Raw genomic sequence first — 20726 nt, 5'->3', positions numbered from 1 at the left:
TTTATTCTTGTTAATTTCTCACAGTACCCAGAAACAGAATTTTATTTCAGCCTCTTGCTTTTCCAGTTTCGGTTTTGCCATGACTCTGTACACGAGCGTATGTTGCGTGCGCATGCGTGCATCAGTACCAGTGTGTGTGTGTCCGTGTCTGCAGATTGCAGTGGCTCTGTCCCCGTTCTTTTAACATCTATTGTGTTAAGATGACTGGCAGAAGATTTTGCTTATTTTTTTCTTCTTCTTTTTTGTGTGGGCAAACTGCCCATCCAGATGGTAGAATTTCACCTGTAAGCAATCTGAAATGATAGGTTAATTTTGACATTTTAAAGAGCTTTTTTTAAAATTTCCTTTTCATACAGTACAACTAAGTGCAGAGTAACTGCTGAAGGTAATGTTTGCTTTCCTTCCTTTCCCTTCAAAGCTCTTCCTGCTGTGATTGGTTCTTTTTTGCTTCCCAAATCTGTATTTGGAGTGCAATTAAAAAATCTGTGTCTTTAGGCACTTTGCTGTTATTGTCAAAACCACATCAGATGAAGTCTTTGGCCACTTCTAATGGGTGCAAATGAGGAAGTGATGGTGGAAGTGAAAGAGCACGTGGAGAGCCACAGGTTAGTGGCCGAGAAGCTGCTCCTTTTAATTTTGTAGGCAGGAACGTTCCACTGGCTTTGATTAATTCTTTGTTAGTTTTCTCCTCCCACCAAATTCATAAACGTAGACCTTCTCCTAGCTTCCCAAGCCATGCCTAGTGTATCAGCGACTAGAACCCAGGGATCTGCATTTGCCTTCAGAGTGGCCAGCCTATGATGGCTGCTGTGTCTTAAGTAAACTAGAGAAATACTTTGAGATGGTCTGTTGACTTGTTATCAAGTATTCCAGACATTTTAAGAGTGTTTCTGGAGTGAATTATGGAAGAAGAAGGGCATATGGGAAATTGTTTTTACTTTTAATAATTGCAGTTATGATCAATATGCAAGTTATGCTCTACTTTCTTGTTGTTGATAGAAAGTCCTCCTTCCCATCCACTTTCCTTCTTACTAACAGTAAAGGTGGCGCCCGGGGTGACTGCTCCCCTGGCTGCAGTTTTCCCTGTGGGAATTTGGGACTCTGCTTGTGGCGTAACTTTTCGTTTTGCTGTTTCCTGTTGTACGTGTTAATGATTCCTCTGGACGTTTTCCTGTTCAAGCTCTGCGGTCCTCACTGTCCAGCTTCAAGCTGCCTTACTGGAGTTACTGGACTCTGAAATAGGAAACCTGTGAACTACCAGTTGTGTCCTACCCAGGAGTAGAGGGTTCAGCTCTGCGACTGAGAATTCTAAAGTGCTTGTTTCTCTAGAACCTGCAAAGGTTTTGTTTCCGGTATTGCAACAGAATCAACATTTGTTTGTGGGCAGTGAAGCCAGTATGCCTGCCAGCATTCCCATCCAGTTGCTTCTCACATTTCCCTTGCAAACTTGCTCATTGGTTGGGGTCTGTGGAGCGATTTCAGTGGCTGGCTGGTGGAAATGTTTGGGAGAACATTTGCGTATCAAAGCAGCCTAAATATTTGCAAAAAATGTTTGCTTGAGAAAAAAGAACCCACTTAGGATTAGGAAGTCACTGCTTAAATGTTTTAAAACCATTTCCAGAAGTCTGCTATTCATGAGCTACCACGTAACCTGAAATACAAGGGTCACATGAAAATTTGCACTTTAGAAAAGCTTATCAGATAGTAAGGACTTGAGTTTTTTATTTAGAAGTGTACCTGTCCTGTAAAATTAACTACAAAGCAAAAGATATATAAATTGGTGACCATTTAAAGCCCATCTAAGGGAAAAAGATGATACAGAAGAAAGATTTCTTGCAATGATGGTCTCCTGAGTAGCTCCAACTCCGTTCTTTTCTTCTGTGTTGGGTTTTTCTCCATCAGCCACAACCATATTGCTATGGTCTGACCAGTCTTTCTTTTAATGGTTATATTTAAAGTGTCTGGGTTTCTCTTACTGAAGCGTTCAATGGAGGCATTTTTGTGTTGAGGTTTTTAATTTTAACTGCATTTCAGCGTTAGAAAACTCAGCACAGGCCAGTTTTTCCAATTTGTTAACAATGTAGGAGTTGAGTGTTGACAATTACTGTACTGAAAAGCCCCTTGGATCAGGTGTTATTTTACCATCTGGACATTTTAATTAGTAATAAAAATGTGGGTCTGCATACATAGAACTTGGATCTGTACTCTACAACAGCCCAGTGCACCCTTGGTGTTGATGTGCATGGCTGCATTTCAACGATATGTGTGTGTGTGTGTGTGTGTGTGTGTGTGTGTACACCTAAGTATATGTTGTTCATTCTTTCTAGTAAACCCAAGTTTTGGATTCTGACTCCCTTTTCACAATGGGTACTAGTACAATCCACACCCCCGCAAAACCACAAAACAAAACATTGGCTAGCGTCCTGAAGATCGAGCGATCGATCTATCTGGCATTTGTAAGTAATATTTATGTCACATTTTCTCATAAGATATGTGAGGTCGTCGTGGTAAGGCATAGGATAGTTTAAGGTGGAAGTCGTGGCTTCTCTGCTTAGAGCTTTTGTGCCCCTGTTCGAGTGGGTTAACTGTGCTGAGCCCCCCCCTCCCCCCCGCATGTGTAGCATGTGTAGACTAAAAGTATTCATGATAATAGTTTTGGTATTTGCCTGATAGAATTACAAAGGAAGCTCCTAGGAACATGTAAGTGACCACACTTAATAAAACAGAGGTATAACAATTGTTAATACAAAACGCATACAAATTACCCATTTTAATCTCAGATACTATCTTCCGTAATTCAATAAACTGTCTTGTATTGCAAAGCCAAGTAAGATGTAAAAAGAAAGATTTAGATTATCAACAGAATTTTAAGACCATCAGAAATATATTTTTTGATGTGAAACAAAGTGACCTATTTTTATAAAGTGTGTATGCTCTCTGAAGTAATGCTATTCTTAATTAAGGCAGATGTGGTGCGTCTGAGCCAGTGGTGACCCCCCGGAGAACTGGCGTGGGAAACGAGTCCTGGTGTCGTGGCTTTTGGAAAGTGCCTACATGTTTCTCTTAATCATTGCGTTTTGTGTATGCAAACTAATGTGAATACCCAAACCATAGTCATTGTTGGTCAGACCTTGCCAGTGCATGCATCATAGATACTTGGCTTAGAAATGTGTCCTTCCCAGGAAGTGAGGAACTTGACAAAAATCACTATTGGACTGGATGAGTTTGGAGACTTCTGTAGAAAGCTTTTGTCCAGCTTTAGTTACAGATCTGTTTCTCACCTGAAAATTTTTTGGGAGAAGTAAGGATGTTCGTTTTCTTTTTCTAAAAGAGTGTTAAATATTATTTTCAGTGTAACTATTTTGGTCATGTTTATTATTTTCAGCTTCCTTTGCCTTCATGTAATAAGTGCATATCTCAATTACCGAATAAATATTATTTACATTATTACATTGTCCCTAATAGCAATATTTATTAAGAGGGATGACTCATGTTTACCACAGTGAATCAGAAAGCTTAGAGGATTTGTCTGTTGGACATGATAGGAGCAGGAGGATGGGGTCCCCACTGTGGGTGGCTCCGAGGACCTGCACCAGCTGAGGCAGTCGTAGTTCATTCATTCAAGGTGGTGGATGTTGAAGAAGCCAGCAAGGAAACAAAACTATTCCAGTAGCAACCGTATTTCATTATGAGTTGCTTCGACTGAGGAATGGAAATTGATTGCTTTTAATGTGCTGTAAGTTTTGTTTAAATGTTCTGATCTGATATTCCAGTCTCATAAACAAGCAGGGTCAACATAGCGCCTGGAGATTACGGAAATAAGGCTAGATTACAGGTGCTTTTTGAACTGTATCTGATGAAAATGACCATTTCTGCCTTAACTTTCAAATTTCTATACCCACAGCTTTGAGATAAGAAATTGTGGAGCTGTTTTTAAAAATGGTCTCATCCGAGGGTTCTTGTTGAGAATTTGGGGGACAACATTTGAAATTTGATAAAAAAAAAAAAAAAAGGTAATTCCAAGTAAAGTCTGTAGCCAAACTCCTTAATTGTGATGCATTTGCCGAGTTCCCCTCTTCCATCGTCGGGCCTGCTCCGATGCCATATGGCCTCCCATGGAACATTTAACTTGTCACATATAATGGATTGTCCTGGAAGCAGATTTTTGCTTTGAGCACTCGGCTCCTTTCTTGCGTTTCACTCTCAGCTCCAGGCTGCAGGATGAAGGATTGTGGTGGAAATGCAGAGAAGAGACACACAGTTGATTCCCCTTAAGAGAGTGACCTATATGCCACAGAATTTTACCCACGTAAAGAGGCATTATCCCCGCCACTGGCCTTAGCAGGCTGCACGTCACATTCATTTACATTTGCCTGGACTTAACAGATTGTGCAAACAGTTCAGAATTGAGTGCTTAGGAATAATAAAATGTCGTCATTTTAACTTATGCAGAAATCGTGTAACCACAATAGCCAAAGGATGCATATTATTTATCATGACCTATCTGTAACCTAAACCACCTGGTTTGTAGGTTCTGCAAATTATATTCATCTCTCAAGTCAGTGGAGGATGCTTTAAAAAAAAAAGCATGATGGAAATATTTTATGGCTTCATTGTTTTTGTTTGGTGAGTAGAGGTGAAGTTTAGGTGGATGGACAAGTGGCAATTAATTGTCTTTCTATGCTTTTCAGCTCAAATTTATATGGAAAACCATTGTTTATTCTGACCTGTCTGAAATGAGGCTCAGCATCTGATAGGTTTAATTCTTGTCTTTAAAGGTAAATAGAATAGTATTTGATACTGGTTTCACTCTGATGTTTTCATGGGTTATTATTTTTCCTTTAGAATTTGTGCTATTGTTTCTGAAATCCTAAGCTTGGAGAGCATTGGGTATAAAATGTGACTTTTTATTGGAAAATTTCCTTAAACAACTAAACAGTGTCTTATCCATGAGTATGTATATTTTAGGTACTTGGATGGTATAACCTACTGTAACCCAAAAGCAAATACTTCCAGAATGGAGGGGCCCAGAATATACCATGTGAAAGTGGAGACAAATGTACAAGTAACCAGGCAGGCATTGACCTGGAGGAAGCAGATAACGCGAGCATCTCAGTTTAACCATAAAGTAATACATGATTTGATTGCACTAGAGTAAGAACAGTTAGTTGATAGATTTGTATACAGCACATAAACATGTACACACAACGAGAGGCACAATTTCTAAGGGCAATTTAATATACTACAAAGATACATCATGTGTTAGAAATTTAGTATTTAATTTTCTTCTGCAAATTCACATAACAGAGCCTTCCTATTGCTCTATGAAAACTGCAGTGGCCTTGCAAACCAGCTGTCAAGCCAGCCTTGTTAGGCTAAGTTCACACCTGTAGGTATTGTATATGTATAATATAAATACATGTAATATAATTATGTTGTATCTACACACAGTTTCTTTTCTTTTTAACAAGCAACTATGAAACAGCTAAAGATCTTGTTGAAATACATATTTAATAATGAAGTGTACTTGTGTATATTTCTTACTAATCCTGAACTTAGTACATTGGTTTTAGTAATGCTAGTGATGGGGTGCCCTTCCATTCACTATTCACATGTGATCTGGCTTAGCACTAATGAGTTTGGGGAGTGCCTAACCATAGGCAGCTCTTGTTGGGGCATGTGCGCCCTCTGCTGGCTGCTCACATTGGAACTGACTGATACCTGGAGTTCTTCAGGTTTTTTACTTCTCAGGGCTGTGGTGGTGGCTTATTTTTGGTTTAGGTTTTGTTCTTGTTTTCAGTTTTCTGTAATTAGTCAAATATTTGCAGAGATTACAAAGTTGTATCTCAGTGCTGAGCATGACAGGTAATTTGTGCTTGCCTGGAAATAAAGGCAGCATTGTATTTTTGGTGTGTTGCTGCTCAGTAGGTATTCCATATGAAGTAACCTAAAGTAATGAGTATATGCGCCCCTGAGTTTTTAAGTGGCTCATTGTCACCTTTAGCGTATTTTTGTTGTTTTCAAAGTTCCTCCTGGCCTTTTTATAATCAAACTGAATTCTTGCTTGGAGTGGGATTGGAACATAAATAGGAATCAGTTGTTGTAGTTTTGAAATGTGACTATTTGTCTGCAAAGGATGTAGCAGATAATCCCTAATGCTGAGTTGCTGCTAGGGTTTAGTTATTGGCTCTGTCTGGAAAATGACTGTACATTTACATCTGAATGCTTTATAAAGGCATTTCTAAGCTGTGCTCACCAGTGGATAATAGGAGTGTTCCTTTGTATGGAAACTTTTTGTTTTTGATTCGTTTTGTTTTGTTTTTCTGATTGTTGATAAGGATTGTGAGAGTTCAGCGGAAGCAATTACTGATGTTCCCAACTCCAGATTATTGGGTCCAGGTAGTTCAGGCCGTTTCGGGGGGCAGTATTTGTGATTGCTCTGCCTTGCTTGAGTGAGGAGCATTCTGAGGCCCTGCTGGTGAAGAGTATGGACTCATATCTATTGAAACTTCCATGGAATTCCCTGCCGGACATCAATTTGCATAGGTGTCTTCTCTGAAATGACTCGGGTGGATGAATGTAGTATTTGCTGTGCCCAGAGGACAGTTGACATCTTTCTGGATCTTTTGTGTCCTGCTTGACAGATTTCTCCAATTTTAAAGCAGAAGTCATCAAAATTCACAAACAAATGACTTGAAACATGGAAGGCCCCAGAAACTTCCATGGAAGAAAAGAGAAAAAAATATTATGTAATTTCTAGGCCCCCCCCCCCGAAAACAAAAACTGGGTTCCAGTTTTCTTGTTTTTGGATACAGCCAATAAATATCCAGTTCATCCACTCTGGTTTATTTAACACTGAATTGTATTCTAATGAATGGGAAGCTTCCATTTGTAATCTGTTGTCCAGTCCTCTCCTTGGCATCTCAAATATTCATCTTTCCCTACCACTTGGCATCCCTGAGGTGGTCCTGCCTGCTCCTGCTCTCCTCTGTGACTGCTCTGAGAGGTGGGAGCATGTCCTCTTGAGCCTGACCTCCTCCAGCAGGCAGCAGGTGCCACCGAAGGCAGCCACCCATTCATTTCCCGTTGTCATGTTTTTTACAGTTTTCTCACAAACTATGGCGATAACTCTTGCTTATTTGAGAATCAAAGATTACTATCTGTAAACTTCTGTTGCGTGAGGCACGTTTTATTTTCTCGCCTACTACTGATGGGATGAGGTCACTCCTTTGGCTGTGGCCTTTCTTTGTCTTCTCCCTGAGTACCCCGAGGGGGCGGGGGAAGGCTTCCTGTGCATCCACCTTCCTGTTGAGTTTGAGTCATGCTCCCAGATTCAGTAAATGGGAGGATTCTCTTGCACTTCTCGGGGTGGAACTCAGATGTGTGTGTGATTTTTGCCTTCGAGACAGCAGTGAGAAGAGCCTGGACAGGTGCACTCCGAGGAGCTTGGTCCTGTTGACCTGATGGTTTGCCTGTTTGAGCCCATTCTCTTGAAGCTGGTCTTGAAGACCAGGCAAGGATGGCTCTAACTGTATCACTGTTCTAGAAATTAATTGTTAGCTTTCTCACAACCCTTTGCTTTACAGATGTTCTGGAATATATTTAGAATTCTGGGCTGATTTAGTCCAATTTCACAGCTCAATCATAATTCAGTGTTAAAACTGGAGAATTGATTGTTCAATATACTACAGATACACGTGAAAGTGACATTTGAATTATTTTGTCTCTAGGATTAAAAGTACAGGACATCTCCGTATGTGTATATATACAATACTGGTATATGCATACACGTACACACACCATACGTCGTGTTTTCCTGACCTTCCATGTCCTTTATTTTTGTGTTGTCTTGAGTGTCATATTAAATGCATGTAGTTTTTCTGAGAAATCATAATTACTGTGTTTTTGTTGGTTTAAAACTAAGCCTGAAAATCAAGGCCGTCTTATAAAATTTGCAGTTTCCTAGTATTGAAAATTAAGTGCAGATATAGGCACTGTAAAATGTAGTACCAAGACTTTGTCACTGTTTTTGTTCTACTTTTGCTTATTCAAAGTTTGATCTTTTTTTTTTTTTAATTATCTGCTGAGTGTCTGTTAGGATGCAGTTTAATGAGCAGCAAATAACTAATCATTACAAGTGATTTGCGTGGTGTAATAAGGCTGCCCGTTCTCTTAAAATTTGTAGTAAATTAAAAAATATTTAGCCAGGGAACAGAGTCTTACTTGTGTAATGTTGTCTTGGTTATTTGGCTAGATATGTCATAGAAGTCTGAGTTTGGAGATGACATCCAGTTTTGGACTAGAATGGACGGGAGACGCTTTAGGGCAAGGGCCAGTCGGCGGGATGGAAGATGAGCAGCCCGTCACGAAGCCAGGCTCTTGGGTTGGAAGATCCTGTTCTTTATGAGGGGAAATCCAGTGCTTTCCCAAGTGCGTTGACAGGGAGCTGGATAGGAAGTGGAGCAGCCAGGACTTGAACTGGCTTCCTGATCTGGTATGCTGGCAAACAGTGGCTTAACTCATTGTTCCATAATGCCTGCTCCTAAAATTAGTTAAAAAAAAAAAAAAGCAACAAAAAACCAGCTTTCATTCCCTGAGATGAGCACATCTAAAGACTTGCTGTATTACTTAGAAAATGTTTCGTGACCCATGCAGAGTGATTGCGTTTGTGGACCTTAGAAATGGAGTTTTTAATTTTTTTGTTTTTTTATCTGCTTCTGTGGACCAAGTCGTAGTGAGTTGCTCTGCTACCTGCCAGGGTGCTGGTTCTGCCTAAATGTGATCTGCGGTAACATTGCACAGCCATGCCTGTCATTTAAGTTGGTGATGCTCTTACCTCTCTCATGTTAGAAATAACCAACAAAATTGTATTTTATTTTTGTAAGAAAAAGAAGATGGAGGTATGCCAAGCCCCACTGCGCTCTGAATTCGTGTACTGTAGAATAGAGTACCCAGGAATTTGTTGTTAAGAAAGCCTTCCGCATTTGTTAGTCATGGAATTCAATTTAGAATAATTGCTTCTCTCCATACCTATTCTGAATCTTCCTTTCTTCCTCAGAAAACTTTTATTCATTCTTAAAAGCAGACAGACAGAAAAAGACACTTTCAAATGTGTGTGATGCTGTAGCTCTTAGCTTGGCCGCACACAGTCACAGGCTCCCCGGCTATGGTGAAAATGGACAGTTAGAACAGCAGCCCTACTGAGGTGTTGTTCCCGTAAAGCACTGGTGAGTGACTGCGAGGTGAATTGCCTGACTCTGGGGTTGCCCTTAGTCCTGCCTGTCTCTAGGGGATCCTTGTACAGATTGCTGATTCAGAAAATCATTACTTTGGTGGTTCAAGTGGTACTTTAGTGGCCTTAAAGAGTTATTTGACACACCTCCCCAAACAGCCAAGTTATCCCCATGATTATCCTGATTAATTGCACACTCTGTGGAATTAGTGTTTTTTTTTTTTTTGTTTTTCTTCAATGAAAGATTTTCCTCGATTTGGAAAATAAAGCATGAAACTCCTGTGCTTTAATTTGATAATGTGTGCACTTCTGCTAAGCAGGACACCAAGCGAGGGGTGTTTTTTTGGCTGTTGAGGTTGAAGGCACACTTACTTATCTAACGAGGTATGTTTTCATTCTACATGGAAACATTCATTTTTGAGAAACCAGAGGATATATGCTCAAAATCAATTCACATATTTAATTCTATCGAAGGACTTTAGAACTCTTTGATATTATGAATTAAAATTATTTTAGAAGAAAGTTGTAGTAATAAGTAGACAAGTGGAGTAATGTTATTGTTACCATATAGGTGAAAATATTGCTGAAACACTCCCCAAAGACTGTCAACATGCTGTAGGAAGACGCTTTGCTACTGGAATTGGGAATTTCTGTTCTGTCCTTTTCTCTTAATGTCTCTATCACTTCTTCAACTGTGCAAGCTGGTTGCCCTATTTTAATTTTAGTGGCTTGGTTATAAAAATAGGGGCTCTACTGCCTATTTAACAAATTCCATAAACTAAATTACTTTGCACGCTCTGGCTTTCTTGGTGAGTGTGTTTGATAAGTGAGTATAGATTCTGAACCATGGGCAGTTCCCTAAAGGGAAGGGTTTGGGTGGCGACTCCGAGCACTCAGCATGGATGGGATTTTCGCACACATACACTGTTTTGAAGGTCACACAGTGCCTGGACCAGCTACGATGACTCAGGGAGGAAATGCAGCCAGACTCTGCTTCAACAGAACCAGAGCTAGACTTACTGGGCCTCCTGTTTGATGACTCACACAACATCCGTGAGAGGGTTAAATGCCAGTCTTTTCCAGAAAAATGGCTCACTCCCCATTTCCCAGCATCCCTTACTGTACACAAGCTAGGTGCAGCCCCCTTCCCTCCATTCTCGGTTTCGGAAGAAGGGGAGGACAAGAATCTCCTAGGCTGGCATAACTGGCCTGATTGCTGAGGCATGATTCTTGTAGTGAAGTATGAAATTTATTTTTAAAATGTATTTTGAAGTGTCTAACTGTAGACAGAATTGTCCTGATGTAGTAGTCTGTCTCTAATCTGAAGTTATAGAAATTAGAAGAATGTCAACTATTACTTTCTTGCAAACTCAGGCTTTTGACCTCTAAAATGGGATCAGGGTCATGGTTTTGCTGTGAGGATACAGCTGCATGTCCACAGATTTCCGTTAGAAAATTAAGCCAGATAAATAGTCAAAAATATTTTTAGGTCAATCTAAATAAAATTCAGAATTTGAGCTTATGTTATATATGTTTGTTAGAAAACCACAAATATAGATCAACACCCAGTGACTTTTTTCCTGTAAAGTTTTATATTTCTTTCTATAATAGTAATTCCTAAAGTTCCTCAAGACTTATATTGCTTGACCCGCCCCCCCAAAGTGTGGGTCAGGATTTGCATTTATGTTTAGGAAATATTAAGCTAAATGAAATGTCTCCATTGCGTGACTTCTCTGAGCCTTCAGTATACTGATATGTAATGTAAATTTGTAAGGGTAGATTTAGTCCTTTCATTATTATTAATTTTTGGAGCTCTTTATGGGATTACAATCCGTAGAAGACACCTAGGAGTGAAGCAGGATTGGCCTTTAATCGTATTCTTCTGTTCTCTTTAATCTGTATTTTACTACAAAGTCGTAGCCTTCACACAGGGAATCTGTAAAAACTCAGTTTTCTGCCAGGTTTTTTGTTAATGTGAACATGGTGGCAGTTAATTGTGAGATGTCACTGAATTTCTGTATATCATTTGTACAGCTATAAAGTACCCAGAGACCTTTTAGGAATAAAACACCATGTAAATGTAAATTATCACCGCGTATAAGACACTTTCATTAATTTCATATCAAATTCATGAGTGTTTTGAGCTCTGGGATTTGAGAGTCTTCAGCATCGGGCCTCTTCAGTTCTATATTCTTTTCGGAGTTTAAGCACCAGCAACATAGCATGGCAATAAGAGCCTGGCCTTGTACCGTACTTGTCAGGGTTTGATTTGCATCTGTTGCTTATGTCCGTGTGGCCTTGTGCTGTTTTCCATGCCTCAGTTTTCTCATCTGTAAAATGGAATTGTGCTACTGGTCTCCTAGGGGTGTAGCCCCCTTTGCATGTTGACTGATCCACGAGAAGGACAGACATGTTCTTCCTTGGGCAGATGTTGGGAACGAAGCAGGCCCGGGGAAAAGGAAAAGACCGTAAATAACAACCGCATGTATATTTTCTGAACCGCTGAAAAGTCATTGTTTAATTAATTGCCCTTTCACTTTATTTTCTTGGGGAAATCACCGGGTAACTGGAAACGGGCTCGGGCCAGGGATGGACCTTTATTCTGAGTCAAACATGTTTATGATGAGTTCTGTAGTCTGAAACTGGGGGAACAAAAGGCTTATTCTTCAGTTCCCAGAATGAGGACTGACAGCGCAACAGCCTTGCTTGCTGTTGTCCTGCAACATCAGATAATTTTTCATCAAGGTTTTTTTTCCAAGATGATATGTTCCACCGTATTGAAACATCCATTTTGATGGTGGGAAAACTCTTACCCTTTGAAAGTTTTTTTTTAATAAGTAACCTTTAATATTTTTTTTCCCCTCAATCGAATGAAAGGAAGGATACGAATCCAAACAGGACCCTGTTATCCTAGTGGTCCACCAGCAGAGGGGTTGCCTGTTGTCCCACACTCGCTCCAGAAGTGATTTGGTTGGGAGGCAGTGCTTGGGTTTGCCCAGTTCTGCCCATGGGCCTTCGGGCTGTTGTGTGCGTCCAGGTGCCCAGCCTACCAAATGGGTACTTCTGAGACGCAGCCCCATGCGCAGAGTGGATTTGGGAGACAATTTTTTTCCTTTTTTATGTAATGTTTTCATTGTCATCCAGTGTCCTTACAGTAGGAAGCCATGGGTGTGTTGGAAGAAAAATTGGAAGTGAAATAGCAAATATAAGAATATAAAAACAATAAAATATCAATTCTGTTGACATTTGCTATATTTCGCTCAAGTTAATAGAAGATCAATGAAAATATTCACATTAGAGAAGACAAGGAAGTTGCTTGTGATTTCTGCTTACATTGGTTGTTTAGTGGTAACAGATTCCCATGCAGGCTTGGGCAGCAGGTGGGGTCAGTTGCGATAGAGCACGTGTTGTCTTTCTGGGTTCTTTGCTGACTCTGGACACCGACTTGGTCTACAGCAGGCTTTGGGGTTGGCCTCCTTTGTCTCTAGCAGGATTGATTGACGGGTGTTTGTTGTGTCTGCTCCTTTTCTGCATTCTTCTCAATTCATGAAAAAAAAAAAATACTTACTCCGAGTCCCTTGTATACCTCATTTTTGCAGAAGAAAGTTGGCCAGCCTGTGTGTCCCCTTAGTTAATGGAATCTCTAGAGCTTTCTTTCAGCCCCCAGGGCTCTCTATTAGGTCATCCCAGTCGTTTCATGCACAGAGAGCAACACCAACAGCAAGATTTAACATTTGGTCCTTTTAGGTACAAAGATGAATCAAATGCATGACGATATTTGTTTATGGTATAGATTTCAGCAGCCTCCATCCCCCCCCTTTATGGGCACACAGCAAATGTAACGAACGGGTACTTTTAGTTTTTAAAATATGGACAGCAGTACTCCATGCAGTAAAAGACTTGAGCGATTAATGCTACCCTTATGCCTCTTTTGAGTAGTTTTAGCCATGGGGCTTGGCACTGCCACCATTGTCTTGGTGCCAAAAAATATCCGCAGCGGCTGTCGCATTCTAGTACTGGAGGGTTGTGTCGAAAATTCCGCAGTGAGCGTGCCGGGTTTGTTCAGCACTGCTATCTCTTTTCAATATTGGAAAAATGGACTCCTTAGCTCTTTCTAAGCTCTGTTGTGGTTGTGGAGATGGTTAAGGGGGTGGAGGGTGAAGAATGGAAAAGGAGGAGAGGAACTGTGAGCACCAGCTCCTTGGTATAAGTGGCAAAAATCCATGCCTAACATAGGGGGAACACATATTTGGGGCTTTTGTGTTCATGAACACAGATAGTTACTTAAGAGTCCTCCTCAAATAGGCTATCAATGTTCTTGGAAATTTTATTATATGAAAGAAATGTTCCAGTGAATTTTAAGCAGAAAATCAACATCAAGACCATAGCTAATTTGTAATGGACAATTTGCACAAAGGTACAATTTTTTTTTTTCTTCTAGAAGCAGAGGTGTCATTTTAAAATGGCTGCTGTTTGTCCCTGAGAGATGATCGGAGTGGCTCTTGTCTATTGGGGATGGTCGCGTGGGTTTTCTCCACAATCCCTGGTTATTTTGTTCCCAAACAGGGGTTTGGGCTCTGAGGGCAGATTTATAGTTGAATTTGGGAACAAAAAGATGTAATAAAGTTAAAGGCTTACACAATCAGAATGCAATGTGTTTGCTCCTCATCTCTGGAGCGATCTATTTGATGGTAAAAGTGGATGCTCCAGATGAAATCTTCACCAGGAGCATAATCCTTCAAAAAAAAATAATAAATAAAGAAGGGGGCCACCTCCCAGCCTCCTGCTGCTGCGCTGCCGCTCTGGTACCTCGCAGACTTCGACAGAGTCCTGGACGGGTGCCCATTGATGTCATGGAAACACTCAAATTACTGAGAATGATTCATGTCTATGCTGGTCTCTTATCCTCCCCCACACAAACAGGAGTAGATTTTTAACCCTGACAACTTGTAATTTGCAGTGGGTTTATTTTTGTATCTGGATAAATATTTTTTAGCAAGCAAAATTAAGATGCAGCAGTCTGTATCTGATATGATAGGAAAGGACGCTGGGTCCAGGCAGCAGCCAGGAGTGCTTGGGGGGCTGTGCGCTGCGGGGTGCAGAATCTGCGTCTCTCCCCTTCCTCCCTGTGTGCTCGCCCCCCTCTGCTTCTCCTCTCCCACCTATTTGCCCTCTCTTTTTTAAATCCTCCCATTTGCTTTGCTCGTTTAGCTTTAAAATAATGGAAGGAATAACCCAACTTTTGGGTGTGAAGTGAAGCAAATCCTGGCAGGAAAAATTTTGCTTTCCAGCCCTGTGTCCTGGAGTCCAGTCGGGAAATAGCGCTGACCGTAGGGCTTGGCTTAGGTAATTCTTCCTGGAGGAAACAATGGTTGGTCTTTCTTACTGCAACTGTATTTTACAGTTCATTGTCTATAGGAATTGCAGAAATGGGACATACAATTTTCGATTTCTTATGAAGTCAGAGCAGAGTCTACTGTATTTATCCTCCTTTTTTTCCCTGCCATTCCACATCCCTGACCATCCACCTGTCTATCTGTTGCTGAGTGAGTGAATATCATGTAGAATTAAGTATGCAGTGATTGCATGGAGAATGTTTTAGATGCAAGAGCGTGAAGAAGGACATGGGTCCTTTGATACAGTGCAAACAATGTATGTTGGTAATATTTATCAAGACAAGTTGAAAATTGTAAGCAACTTTGGTTTGACTTACATGACTAACTGTGTGTGATGATTTGCTCTGTCATAGCAAGGATTGCATCCTTTCCTCCCTGGGAAGGCCCCTTGCAGTGAAACTTATTTTCTTAGCCCTTTCAAGACAGTCTAGGGGATGGTGTTTTATTTCAGTGGAATTGAAACTGATCTGAGCATTGATTTTATACTTTGTGCTGTGTGCTCTACCAGAAATGGGGTTGAGGGAATGTTTTTCCAAGGTTGTCATTCATTGAAATCAGTGGAAAAGTTAATATTGGGTATGGGAGTGTTAATTTTTGAGACTTAGGTTGGCTTTCTTTGAGACTCGTCTTTCATTTAATTGGTAGCTGTATAGTGACTTAGGTACAGGGTGTCTATTTGACCAAATATGAAATTTATCAGATATATTTTTACTGTGGTATCAGGCAGACAGGTTCTCACAGCACTGTGGATTAACCAAAAGATAATAGACTGTTGTTACCTTTGACATTTTTGCTCACTTGGGTTGAAGGAAGAAACCCGAGACCTGTAAACCTTAAAAGGTCTGTTCTGTCTTTCAAAATACAAGTTTTGAAAAGAAAAGGACACTCCTTCGCATAGTCTGATATGCCTTATTGCTTTGGTCTGGGAGAAAGAAGTGGCCTTCAGTCATGAAGGTGAAATCCTGGCTGGGGGGCTTCCTCATTCCCTATCCCCCTTAATGTGCTGGGACAGACAGATTTTTTATGGTGACTCTTCCTCTTGTTAGCTGGATTCTACTGTGTATATCTCTTGCAAGGTGATTTTATTAACCACCCTATGGATTTTTATGGCTAAATATACTTTAAGAAGGAACGAATGTGTAGTCTTGATTTTATCCTTTGATGCGGCCTCTGGCATTTGTGAACTCTGTGCATCACTGAGGAGCAGTCCACAGATTAAAATGGGGTGGTTGGAACAAGATGTTTTCATATCCCTTGATGCCCTTGTCCTGCTGAGCCTCCTGGTAGGATCTGAACTTGGGATCACTGTGAACAATTTTTCAGTAAAACTCTTTCCCAAATGTAAATTTCATCATTGTCTTGGTCATGATGGGATTTACTTTGCTCCTGAGAGAGGGAGGGGAGAGAAGGGAGAGGGAGAAAGAAGAGAGAGGGGAGAAAGATTCCAAATTTTGAATAGTTTCTTTGCTAAATTCACCATCTGGAGAGCCTGTGATTGATTAGCTTTGGCCTCCCCATTAAGTGTCAATATAATCAATGGAAATTACTAGGCTAGGGTCATTACATAGATAATTTGCCTGCTGTGTAAATAAAAATGAAATTGTTCAAATTTCGTGAGAGAGAAAGAAAGTGAAAATACGGACTGACAATTTGTTTGTGAGAGAAAGTGGAGGCCATTGGAATGACAGTTTTTGGAAGTGTGGAGCAGTTTGGCTAAGAATAGGAATGAAGGATATTTTCTTCCAGTTTATCACAGCCGGAGTGAGGAAGTGCTGCTGCCTTTCTTGCTTGCATACATTGACTGCTTTACGTACGTAAACATCGGGAAGAGCAGTGCGTGTCTGTTACCTGAAGGAGTGGTTTGTGGTGTTTGTTTTTTGTTTGTTTGTTTGTTTTGTTTTTTAAGGGAAAATACCGTTTTACAATTTTGTGTTGTTTCTCTTGGCAGGTAAAACGGAAAGGGGCTCCTACTCATCTTATGGGAGAGAATCAAACTTACAGGGTTGCCACCAGGTGAGTGAGAACGTGGCTGGAGGCCGGGTTTGGGCGGTGGCACCTGGGCTGTCAGCTTGTGGGTGTGTGTGGTTGTGCATGTTCAGTGCGACCCTGACATGAGCTGATAGTCTGTCTTGAACGAGAGAGTGCACAGAGCTCGGGGCTGATCCACACTTGGTCTCCAGCTCTCTGCTCTATCAGAACCAGATTCATTGGCTTGTTTTGATTCTTCAGTCCATCAGCCGGGACCCGTAGTACTGTTTGCAAACGAGCAATGCCAGTTAAAGTGGCTCTATCAAAAGAGTTTATTTGCAGTTAAGAACTTCAGGATTTCTTCCACAGGAAACGCTTTGTGGAGGCATGTGTCAGACCCTGGGTTTGGGTGGCGATTGGCGATTGCCCTAAATTATAGTTTTCATAAGGGCTGTATGATGCTGTGTGAAAACAGGGTTGTATTGAGGGATAAAAATGTCTGTGAAAATATGATTTGTTGTCCCTTTTTGTTTCTGAATTGTTTTTGGCTGGAAGTCAAGGCCAGCAGGCTAACAGCAAAGCCGTCTCAGGGGAGGCATGCGCGAGCTAGAAAAATAAGAGAACTTTAATTAAATAATAAAATGCCAGTGTAATACAAAGGTGCGGCGTGTGAGTGTGTGTTTGTGTCTGTGCAGTCTGCATTTGTGTACTTTTACTCTCCAGGGAGAGGCCATTTCTAAAAATATCAGCGATAGGAAAAAGCATAGGCTTTGTTTTAAGACAGTTGAGATTTTATAAATGTTTTCTTGTTGATTTCAGCCCCGGTGTGTGTCATATATTAAAAACCTTTCAAAAACCTTTCATACCTCCTTTTTACAAGTGCCTTCGTTTCTTACTTAGGAAAACTCTGATAGAATCTGATCACCCTCTTTACAATTCGAACCCCTTTAGTGTTTTATTAGTTTAGCACAGAAGGGGCATTCTTTTTTGTGCTGGAAGGGTATACCTTGTGAACTCTTTTAGCCTCCTGTTTTCTTTAGTGATATGGGAGAAAAAAAATCAATTTGGAATTTTCAATCATTCTGTTTAATATATCTGAAAAATGTAAGCACACATTTATTTTTGTAATCAAACACTGCCTGGAAAGGAAGTTGTTGGTTTTTTTTTTTTTTTTTTTGCACTTAGCACTAAAGGTGGAATTCTGGTGGGTTGGGTCCCCCTCCCTCCCCTCCGTATATATTTGCATTTTTAAAGTTTACTCCTCTGGCCCGGTTACCCGTACAGTCATATTCGGCATCTGAAAGATTTGTTGCGATGAGGTGAACGGTGCTTGGTTAAGCAGTCCTGCCGGAGTGCAGTTCATGGCAGTTTGTTTGGAAAGAATTCTGCAGGAAAGAAATTTATAGCCATTCCAGTGCAACGGAAACATCTTTGGAATGTGAGTGCAAATGTTGGGGATAGATAGCCTGGGCGACACGCCACTCCGTGCCGCGTCTCTGGTGGAGCGCTCGCATCCCTGCGCAAGAGCCTGTTCCTGTGGATCTGGTTTCTGAGGGTCAAGGCGGAGGGCATCAGAGTTTTTGGGGGAGAAGAAAGTTGACAACATCCTTCCTTTCCGCAGATGGTCCTGGCAGAGGTCTCTGTTTTCACGGGGCCCCTCTGGCTGGTCATTGAGAGAACACGCTTCCTCGCCCCTATATCCTGTCTTCCTAATGGGAGTCGGTGTGATTCCTCACAGACACAAAGATTTCCTCTGCTGAGTAAGCGTGAGGCCCCTTAACTTGGGAAAGCATCCTCTAGACCGTGTGAGGTGGCTGGCTGTGTGTGCAGCACACAGACCCACCTCCCTCTGCTCGCGCGGAACACTTCCCGCGCGTGAGACTGAAGTTCTTTTTTTTTTTCAAACACAAGGTGAGAAGTGGCAGAGGGCAGAGGGTGGAGCGAGGCGGTCGGCTTGCTTTGTCATGGCTGAATTCCTGGGCCTTGGGAGGTTCGTTCTGAGACAGCTGTGCCCAGGCACATTCTTCTTGTATCAAGAGGACTGACTGCCTATGCTTTCCTTGAAAAAGTCTTCGTGGTGTGGTGCATTCTGATTTCCTCTTCATGCTTGTGAGCCCTGCGAGAAGTGCCTGGGCTTAGCGTGGTTGCGGCAGTGTCCCTAACAGTGTGATTGCTTCAGGAAAAAATAAAAGTGAAGATTTGGAAATTGGCTGATTGGGGAAATAGGTGCTGGAAGTAGGAAGTGTGCATGGTATGAATTTCTGCTTTTTTTGTGTGTATGTATGCAATTTGAGAATAGAAAAGCCCCACACTGTGGCTTCCAGGGAATCAGCCTCTCTTGTGCCGTGTTGTTCTTTGAATCCCTGTCTCCAAACCAGCCATGCAGTCCAAAAAGAAAGACACGGGCTCCGTGTCTTGGGCTTCAAGTTTAAATAGCAGATCACAGCTGAAATGATTCCTCACTGTGTGACCTGGTGAGTGACTCCTCTGGGGAGGGAAAGCTCGCTCGCGTGCTGTCTGTCTCCTGTTTACCATTTTATCGAGATGCTAGAGAAAACAAAATCTAGATGAAGTCCCTTGCAAAGCTCCCAAAGCTGCTTTATTTGTCGTAACGATGTGTCCGTTTCCCACGGGAGCATGCTCCTTCCAGCCCAGCAGCCTCCTTACTGGTTCGGGGACTGGTGGTGGTCAGCAACAGGTAGTACGGCGCTGCCCCCAACCGATAAATCATTACTGCAATATGTGTGCCGCTTCGCAAATACATCTAGTTAAAAATTATGCGTTTATTTGTAGATTTCCATTATGACTATCTTAAGGATGTAATGCTAATGGTGATGCACATTTTTTTTTAGCAGAAAAAAATTATAAAATATTACAGAGGATCTTTATTTTCAGTTAAGTGCGTTTCATTTTAAAAGTAGTATTGTGAAAATCTGGATTCATTAGTGCATTCCCTGTCAAATCAGTCATATATAAGCATGGTGACTTTTTGGGAATTTTCCAGTTGTATAGAAAATGAACTTATAGGCAAACAAAATTGGCTAAATAATGACTTTCCTTTTGTTTTTGTGAACTATGGGGAAACTAATTTAAATAAAATTGGGGTATGAAAATCACACGCATGTTTAAGTTTTCCTGCCGAATTGCAAACTTATACTGCTTTTATGGACTTAAAAAATAAAAATTTTCAACGGAAAGTCTGACAGAAATGAAAATTAGTAGAAATAAACTATTTTGCAGGTTGGACTTACCATGTTCTTATAACCAATAACTAATATCTACAATGGTTATCATTGTAAATGACAGAGTGAACAAATATAATGAGATTTTATTCTCTTTTTCTGCTTTGAATAGGGTGTTTAACGATGTGCAAACTTTATTTTGCTGAAATCCACTGTTTTTTGACGAGATGATGATGATTTCAACACAAATGATCATTACTTGGGAGAAAGATTCCTTCTTAAATGGAAGTTCAGTGTTGATGACCAGGAATGACCTGAATGGAGCCTGAGTCTCAAGCCATGGCTTTGTTACTGATCTCCCCTGGACAGGATAGGGGCTGGTGTGTGTATGAGATAGACAGGGCAGGGCGGAGTAGGGGAAGAAAAGAGAAGAGAGAAAGAGAAAAACTGAGAGAGAGAGACAGAAGTTGGGGTCCTATCTGAGACCAGTTGCATTAGAATTTTTTGTGTTGGGCCTCCTAAGAAGTCCTGGTTTTCTGCACTCCTAAGTGATTGATTCTTACGTGAAACCAGATTGGGTCATCTCCTAGAGTGGGCTTTGAAAATATACTGCAGTTTAACTTGTGCTGAAGTCTGGCATTGCCACTGACCTTGAAAAAGCTTTTAGACTTCTTGCCTTAATTTGATTATTGAAGGTGTGGAAACATATTACAGATGATTTTCATTTAAAGTATAGTCATTACTGATAACAGGTAAGAAATCAGCAGATACCTTGAAATTTTAATGCACAATTCCACAGTGGAACATCCGAGTCTGTATCATGTTTTCTGTGGTGAAGGCCAAGGCTTTAACCTCATGAATTCTTCGTCTTCCTCAGAAAGCAATCAAACAAGCCTGTGCCGCTCCAGTTATTTGATGTTTAGATCTTAAAACCAATCGATCGGATGT

At 41.0% G+C, this 20726-nt stretch overlaps 1 protein-coding gene across 4 annotated transcripts in view; it reads left to right on the top strand.

Moving 5' to 3' along the window:
• Positions 1-20726, top strand: part of TCF4 (transcription factor 4) — a 353857-nt gene that overhangs the window by 174791 nt on the left and 158340 nt on the right. For all 4 annotated transcript variants that reach the window (XM_040985021.1, XM_040985019.1, XM_040985020.1 and 1 more), the window contains one exon: positions 16577-16641. In XM_040985021.1, the coding sequence (XP_040840955.1) occupies positions 16577-16641 (65 nt within the window). The remainder of the gene's footprint in view (positions 1-16576; positions 16642-20726) is intronic.

The sequence above is a fragment of the Ochotona curzoniae genome, unplaced genomic scaffold, assembly GCF_017591425.1.
Source record: "Ochotona curzoniae isolate NIBS_2020 unplaced genomic scaffold, NIBS_Ocur_1.0 contig_43, whole genome shotgun sequence".
Classification (NCBI taxonomy): domain Eukaryota; kingdom Metazoa; phylum Chordata; class Mammalia; order Lagomorpha; family Ochotonidae; genus Ochotona; species Ochotona curzoniae.
This window is presented reverse-complemented; position numbering and strand designations above follow the sequence as displayed.